The 8430-nt window shown below is 40.2% G+C and overlaps 1 protein-coding gene across 1 annotated transcript in view; it reads right to left on the reverse strand.

The window, feature by feature from the left end:
- LOC101854562 overlaps positions 1–5112 on the reverse strand; it is a gene marked incomplete at its 3' end in the record, with an annotated part of 7530 nt that extends 2418 nt beyond the window's left edge. Inside the window, 4 exon segments of the mRNA XM_013080557.2 lie at positions 551–684; positions 1946–2198; positions 3913–3964; positions 4958–5112. Coding sequence (XP_012936011.1) covers positions 551–684; positions 1946–2198; positions 3913–3964; positions 4958–4983 — 465 coding nt within the window.
- Positions 5113–8430: the final 3318 nt, after the last annotated feature.

Here is an 8430-nt window from a genome sequence, read left to right on the forward strand (position 1 = left end):
AATTATATTTAAAAAGTAAATAAAAGGAAGACAGAAAGAAAGACAGAAAGAAAAAAACAAACAAACAAACAAAGACAGTAAAGAAAGAAAGAAAAAAAAGAAAAAGGAACAAAATATTGATAAAGTTTACCCAAGTGACGAAAAGTGTCGATTTCTTTGATTTCATTATTCTGATGTGTGCCTGATTTTACCACAACGCCAGACACAAGTTTATGTTATAAATAACTAGCTGAGTACATGTTCGATTAATGTACTTAAAAGAATTGTCGATATCTGTGAAAACAATGCGCACAGCTTGTGAACGGAAACCTCACTTTTTTACAATGGCGTTTTAGAAGACGGATTTTTCCCAAGAATAGAGATCTAAACGAAACTAATGAAAAACTGAAAATTAAACTACAGTGACTTCAGGCTCTTCAATAAAACTGTGCACCCTTTAAATGATTCTGAACCACCTTTAATTCTGTCAAATTCGAAAGTTAAGCGGATCGGAAGTTTAAGGCGGACTTTCACAAATATAATATTATGTAGAGATGATTGTTCTCCGTACCTGTACCGGTTCTGTAAAAGTGTGGGCGTTTCTTGTGGGAGCTATAGGGTCCTTCGACTGTTTGTTGGCGGGAGATCTGGAAGCTGGTCCGGTCTGTGAGGTCGCTGGACTGGGGGGCTTAACGCTTCTGTGGCCTGAGAGAGGTTTGTGGGAAACACGCATCCTTGCGGTAAACCAGATAATTAAATTTATTGGGGTTTTTTTGGGTTACTGTTGTTGATGGTCCTGTCGATGTTGTTGTTGTTGTTGTTGTTATTGTTGTTGTCGTTGATGTTGTTGTTTTGCTGGTGGTGCTGCTTTTATTTGTGTTGTTGTTGTTCCTTCTGCTGCTGCTGTTGCTGTTGTTGTTGCTGTTGTTGTTGCTGTTGTTGTTGCTGTTGTTGTTATTCCTGCTGTTATTAGTGTTGTTGTTGTTGTTGTTTTTATTATTATTACTATTGTTGTTGCTGTTATTGTTGCTGTTGTTGATGATGATGATGATGGTGATGCTATAGTGTTGTGGTAGCTGTAATAGATGTTGTTCTCCAAAAGTCTATCTTCCTTTCATTTTCAACTTCTTTTCTTTGAATATTAGTCTCTAGCAACATCTATAATCTTTAAAAAATGTCAGATAGAATTTTGTGACGTCGGTGACCTAGTGGTTAGGCTCTCAGACTCGCAACCGTAAGGTCGCGGGTTCGAATCCCATCAGGGACCCGACGTTGTGTCCTTGGGAAAGGTTACACGAATGTTCCTCACTTCACAAAGGTGGGAATGGGTACCCATCTATAGACCGCGAAAGATCTAATCTGCTTGTTAGTGTTGGAGCGCTTAATCAGCTGCTTGCACACTCTGCTTCCCGGGAAGCTGAGAATGTCACTGAATGTCCTAGGGTCTGCTGGGGTAATAATATAGTGTAAAGCGCAAAGAGCTTGCTTTCGAGTGGGGATATACGCTATACAAATTATTTATTGTTATTATTATTAGTGTTATTATTATATCATTATTATTATTGTTATTATCATTATCATTATTATTGGTAGTAGTAGTAGTAGCAGTAGTAGTAGTAGTACTAGCAGTAGTAGTAGTAGTACTAGTAGTAGTAGTAGTAGTAGTAGTAGTAGTAGTAGTAGTAGTAGTAGTAGTAGTAGTAGTAGTAGTAGTATCATCATCACTATCATTATCATTGTTAATGTTATTGCTATTATTATCATTATAATAATCTTCACTATCATTATCATTGTTGTTGCTATATAATAATAATAATGATAATAATAATAAAAATAATAATAATTATTATTATTATTATATTTATTACTATTATTATTATTATTATTATTATTATTATTATTATTATTATTATTATTATTATTATTATTATTATTATTATTATCATCATCATTCTGAGGTAGCGACCTGCATGTTCGGGGGAGGCGGACACTTTCCGGCCCAGGACTTGTCCAAACGACACAGGACTCGTCTTCCCGTCTGCGCGCACGGCGGACGCTCTCTGTGACGTCATGTCGAGGGTACTCGGTGGTGACGTCATGAGCTGCAAAAGTCTGCTTCTCCTCTCAGAGTCCGCGTCTGCGTGGCTGCGTGAGACGGACGTGTGAGTGTGAGTCGTCCGTGCAGGTCTGTTGTGTTCACGGCTGTCGCCTGTTCTTTGCTGGTGGGATAGATGATCGAGAGAAAAAGGAATGAGAATTTTGAAGGAAAAAAAAAGGGGGGGGGGGGGGGGGGGAGAGAGAGAAATAATAATCTATTATTACTCCTTAGTGATCTCGGTTGTGATACTTGTGTTACAATGCCAAACAAAGATTTCATGCGAAATGACCAAAAACAAGGAATTGCTATATTAGTATGCGTTTGGTCCTGTCTGTAAGAGTTTTAACCCTATCCGTACGTCGTGTTTTACTATCGTATCCATGCGACGTGGGGAACTCTGTGTCACCACTTTCCAAAGAGGAAATTTACTCGTTAATTCGACCTGTACGCTTGGCTTATCAGTCTGTCAAAATGATTTTTTGAGAAATACCGAAAGTTTCGAAGAGATATTCGCACTAGAAGTATTCTAAAATGTGAAGAATACAACCCCGGGGGTACAAAATGACCCCAAGGCGTACGGATATAGGATTTATGATCCCGGTTGGGATACTTGTGCTACAATGCCAAACAAAGATATCATGCAAAATTACCCAAAAACAAGGAATTGATATATCTCGCGTCCCTTTGGTTGGTTCAGTTTGTGTAAGAGGTCTCAGGCACACCGCAACACAAATTGGTCATCATATAAGTGTCAAAGATTTAAGGTGTTACTGAAGAATAACATAACAAAGAAAGAAAGGAGGGGAAAAGACAAGAGACGTTTAGTAGGAAAGAAGGAGCTAACCACACCAGAGCTCCCCAAAAACCACCAACTTTTGGGGAAAGAAAATAGAAAGAAAATGGGTAGAGAAAGACATAACAAAAAGGTGGGGGGGGGGATTTAAAAACATATCCCTTTATTTGTCCTTTTATTTGTTTGGCACGTACGCTAGATGGGTGTTATTATGCTCCCAACGACTTAGTGTAAATCAATAAGGTACTCTCACAGCATGATGTATCCGACTACGATCTTCTTAAGTTCAAAATGAAAGGGAGAGCATACATAACACAATTTAAAGCAACCAAACCCAAACCTGCCCACACAAAAAATAATCGATAACAAAAGACACACACACACAAATAAAAAAAGAACCATGCCACAAGACAACCCAAAAGAAAAAGAAAAAAAGATTAAGAGAAAGTACATAATTTTGCAGAATCCCCCCCCCCCCCGATATTGTTGACGGTTCATCTACGAATTTCCATTATGTTCACAATATCATAATATCTCTGTTCCCAATCCCCAGTCCATTTGTCCCCCCCCTTTCCCACAATAGCACCAACAGCCTATTCAGATTCTGTAACAAAATGACAATAATAATAATAATAATAATAATAATAATAATAATAATAATAATAATAATAATAATAATAATAATAATAATAATAATATAGCGCTCAGCCCCGATTAAAGTACACAGGCTCTGAGCGCTTTACAATACAGTACAACGTACAACAGAGTAACACAAAACGTTGCGTTCTGACTTTAAAAAATCACTCCAAATATTTATTATTAATTTAAAAACAGAAACGACTTCAGCTGAAATTTGAATGAATCAAAAGATTTGTTCTCTTTTAAAGTATTAGGTAAAACATTTCAGATCTAGGGACCTTGGTATTCAAATGCCATTTCACCCATTGTTTTAAGTTTTGGTCCTACGCCTGAGTCACGGGAGGGGAGGGGAGGTGAGGGGAGATGAGGGGAGGAGAGGGGAGGGTAGAGCTATCGTGTTTACCTGTTCATGGCTGCTAGTCATCTGGGGCTCCCGCGGTTGTCGACGTTCGTCCCTGATTATGGAAACATAATTGTGTAATATATTACTTTTTATTGAAAAGCCCAAAACGTCAGCTGGCGTTCAGAACGTGACGCAAGAAATAGCAGTTTCTACTCCCCCCCCCCCCCCCACCCCCTCCCCTTTCTGAATCATTTCAACTTTTTTTTTACTCAATTTGAGCCAAATTTAGCGCAAAGACGTTGAGGAGGGACGGGTGGGGGAGGTTCTGCGTGCTCTTGACTAGATCTATAACAAGTCTAGATTTTTTTTTCTCTTCATTTGGTCGAAATGGCACAGCACAATGTGTGCACGCTTCACAGCAACGTCTTAAAAAAGCTGAGAGTGACGGCCATAATAGAGCATGGTCTAGGGGTACATAGTAATATCTATTGATGCATAACCCCACTTTTATCAATGATGGTACATAACGTATGTTACTATCTTTGCTGTTATCCACAGAGCTCAGACATTCTAAGACAATTACATGTGAAAACAGCAGTCCGCCAAAACTTCTTCAGCGTACGCACAGTTAACGCGTGGAATTCCCTACCGGAAAATGTGGTGTCTGCACCATCCTTGAATGCTTTCAAGAGTAGGATTGACATGGTCTGGAAGGCACATAAATTGTCTATGAACCTAGATTGGTTTCAAACTGCCAGATCCATGTGCCATGAGCACTAACCTACAGATACCAGAGTGGGAAAAAAACTAACAGGAAGGAACAAGCAACGAAAGCAACGAACGGCTGATAGGCGACTAGCCTGACCACAGCCGTACTTCATACTACTACTACTATTACTACTACTACTAAGCTTGCAAAAACCAAACGGGCCAACTTATGTCCGGATGAAATAATACATTTACCTTGTTTCTGAAGTAGATAATATCTATGGATGCATTACCACACTAGTGACACTTGTATGCACAGAGCTCAGACATTCTAAGACAACAAGCTTACAAAAACCAAACGGGCCAATTTATGTCCTGATGAAATATTTAGATCTACCTTGTTTCTGAAGTAGATTCTGACATTCTTTCAACATACGTTCATCAACAAAGTATAAAATAGTCGGATGTTCTCAGCATCTGTAATCCATCTGTTTCTTTTCCTTTCTTAAGATAGACCAAACTAGATCTACTACAGTAATGACAACACCACTGTCTTGCTATGAGGGTGAAAGGAAAGAGTTACAATTGAACACTTCCTGTAGGCTGCGCAAATTGACGTCATCACTTTGGGCTGTGACAGTTTTTTTAACTTATTGTCTTTGGTTTGTATCTATTATCTCTTTGTGGTGGCCGAATTTTGCTATTCAAAAGGCTTTTTAATGGCTGCATCGCTCGACATGCATTTTTCGCCAAAAGATTCTTTAAAATATTCTACAGATCATGACGCCCTTCGTTTTATCAGTTTTCAGACAGTTATGTTGCAAAAAAGCTAAATATCTTTATTTCGCCGATCGTTTTTGTAGGCCGACGCTTCTGTCTCTGTAATTTTAGAAAAGCCGCCAGGTTTGTTTATTTCAAGTCGTACTTCCGTTCGATACTATCGAGCATTGCCGTGTAATACTGAGCACTATTTTAAGTGTGCAACCCGTACAGATCAAGCCTCATGTTTTGTTTTTTTTACTTGAATTATGCCCTGACGATTGAGTCCGTTCTTCGAACGGGGTACCCAGTTAGTAATATGTGAGGCAGCGTGGTGGAATCAGGCTCTTGTCAAAATAATCAAAATGAAGGAACTTGCATTTTTCTGCAGGTTTGTGAATTTTTATCAAATTATTGTTTTTTGGTTCAACACCTTTCATGCCCATTAAAAAACTCATTTCTGAGTGGATTTTTCTGGAAAACGTTGATTAAAGGTACAATAAATGTAAATTTTCAGTTGCCACGGACTCTTAAGCAAAGGAATTAACTAATCTTTGGCCACCATTTTCTCACAAATTTTTCCCCTGAGAACAGGTGACCCCCACCTCCTTCAATCGCAAATATCTCCACTTGTATTCAAGATAAATGGACATTTTTTTCATTCAAATAAAGACAAGTGAACAAGCTTTAAGATGATACCAATAACTCTACATGCCCCAAAACTGACGTGAGCCTGATTCCACCATGCTGCCTCACATATCTAGTGCTTGGAAAAGTAAAACAGATATATGCAGAAAAAACAACACTGAGAGGGGCAGACAGACAGACAGACAGACAGACAGACAGACAGACAGACAGACAGACAGACAGACAGACGGACAGACAGACAGACAGACAGATAGAAAGACAGACAGACAGACAGAGTGAATGGCCGTTCTGACGGCATGACCCATCAGTTTCCCAACACCAACACCATCTGATCGTTCTGATGTTTTGACGGAATCTGGCAGTCTTGGACAGGTCTGTGGTGTGTGTGTGTGTGTGTGTGTGTGTGTGTGTGTGTGTGTGTGTGTGTGTGTGTGTGTGTGTGTGTGTGTGTGTGTGTGTGTTTCAGAGAGAGATAGAGATGGGAAGGAATGAGGGGGAGTGGAAAAATAGCAAGAGAGACAGAACGAGAGAGAGAATAAGAGAGAGAGAGAGAGAGAGACAGAGAGACAGAGAGAGAGAGAGAGAGAGAGAGAGAGAGAGAGAGAGAGAGAGAATATGAGAGAGAGAAAGAGAGAATATGAAAGAGAGAAAGAGAGAATATGAGAGAGAGAGAGAAAGAGAGAGAGAGAGACAGACAGACAGAGAGAGACAGAGGCAGAGACAGAGAGGCAGATGTCCATTTTGACGTCACAGCCCATCAGCTTTCCAATTGTACCATCTGATGGTTCTGTTGTTTTGACGGAACCTGGCAGTCTTGGACAGGTCTGTGGCCAGTGGCCAGTAACTGACCGACGCAGAAAAGGCGGGAAGATCTGGTAGATGAGATCGGGTGAGATAGGTCTGGTCTGGATACGTGAAATGGACGATCGTGCGTCAGAGGGTAAATATAGCCGGAAAGGATCTGTCTTTTTCTCTTTATTTCTGCCTTTCTCTCTTTCTTTCTGCCGTTCTCTCTTTCTTTCTGTCGTTCTCTCTCTCTCTCTCTCTCTCTCTCTCTCTCTCTCTCTTTCTGCCTCTCCTCTCTCTCTCTCTCTCTCTCTCTCTCTCTCTCTCTCTCTCTCTCTCTCTTTCTCTCTCTCTTTCTGCCTTTCTCTCTCTCTTTGTCTCTCTTTCTGTCTCTCTCTCTCTCTCTCTCTCTCTGTTTTTTTCGCTCTCTTTCTCTCTCTCATCTTTGTGGGTGTGCATGTGTATTTGTGCGTGTGTGAATGGGTGTATGTGTGCCTGTGTGTGTGTGTGTGTGTTTGTGTGTTTGAATGAAAGAGAGTGAGTGTTTGTATGTATGTGTGTGTGTGAGAGAGAGAGAGAGAGAGAGAGACAAAGAGAGAGAGAGTGTGTGTGTGTTTGTGTGTGTATGTGTGTATGTGTGTGTAGGCCTATATGCATGAGTCTATGTGGGGTTCAGGCGGTGGGTAGGAAGAGAAGGGGTGAAGGGTAGGAGGACCAACTTTTCTGAAAAAGCTGGCCATAGCGGAAGAGGGGGGGGGGAAGCTGGTGATGTTTGTGTGAGTCCTGGCTCGGATAGGTAGTGTAGATAATAACACGCAATATTTTGGGTTTAATTTCATGTTTTTGTTTGGTAGGCTTACTCTTGTACTTCCTTGTAAGCTACTTAGACGTTTCCTTGCGTATAAAAGTAATTACTTGACAAACGAAATATTCATTTAATCAATTAATAAAAAGGATAAGCCTACCAAATTTAGTGATTAATTGTATTGATAGGGGTAATGACCCCATACACGAAGTAATTTAGAGCTGTGTGTTCTGTTTGAGTAAGGTTTTAGTAAAAATTTCACGTCATCTTCAACACAATAAGGTCATATAAGTGCCGAAGGTTAGAGGTGTTACTATGATACTATGAAATGTGTTTTTTAGGGGTTAGTTAATTTGAACTCTTTGCAGACAATTATATTCAGGGGTTCGAGCCTCAACTCGGCCCGAAGTTGTGTTCTTGGGAAAGCCACTTTACACCAAATTCCCACTAGGCTCGGTCCTTTCGGAAATGAACGTTTTACTCGGAGGTCCCGCCTCTTAAATAACCTACCAGTGTTGATTGGGGCGTTAAGCACATGCCATTTCACTATTTTTCAGACAATAATATGTTGGGTTTTTTTGTGGGGTTTTGTCCTGAGGGTGAAAGCAAAGATATTCCATAACTCCTGTACCTTGCTGTAGAGACCTCTAACACGTAGAGTGTGAACAAACAAAATCCAGCCACGCCACCCATGTGAAGATAACAAAGCACTGTCGGTTATCTCCCCTTGATTTCCGAAACACCAACCACTTAGCGTCTCTGTTCACCATGGAAACAGGCAGCCTCTGCGTCACAGGCCAAGGTCAAATGTCATTTGCCAGGTTGCCCATTAGCCAGCCTGCGAAACTAGATTATCTACTAATTATTATTAT

Source organism: Aplysia californica, unplaced genomic scaffold, assembly GCF_000002075.1.
Source record: "Aplysia californica isolate F4 #8 unplaced genomic scaffold, AplCal3.0 scaffold00091, whole genome shotgun sequence".
NCBI lineage: Eukaryota > Metazoa > Mollusca > Gastropoda > Aplysiida > Aplysiidae > Aplysia > Aplysia californica.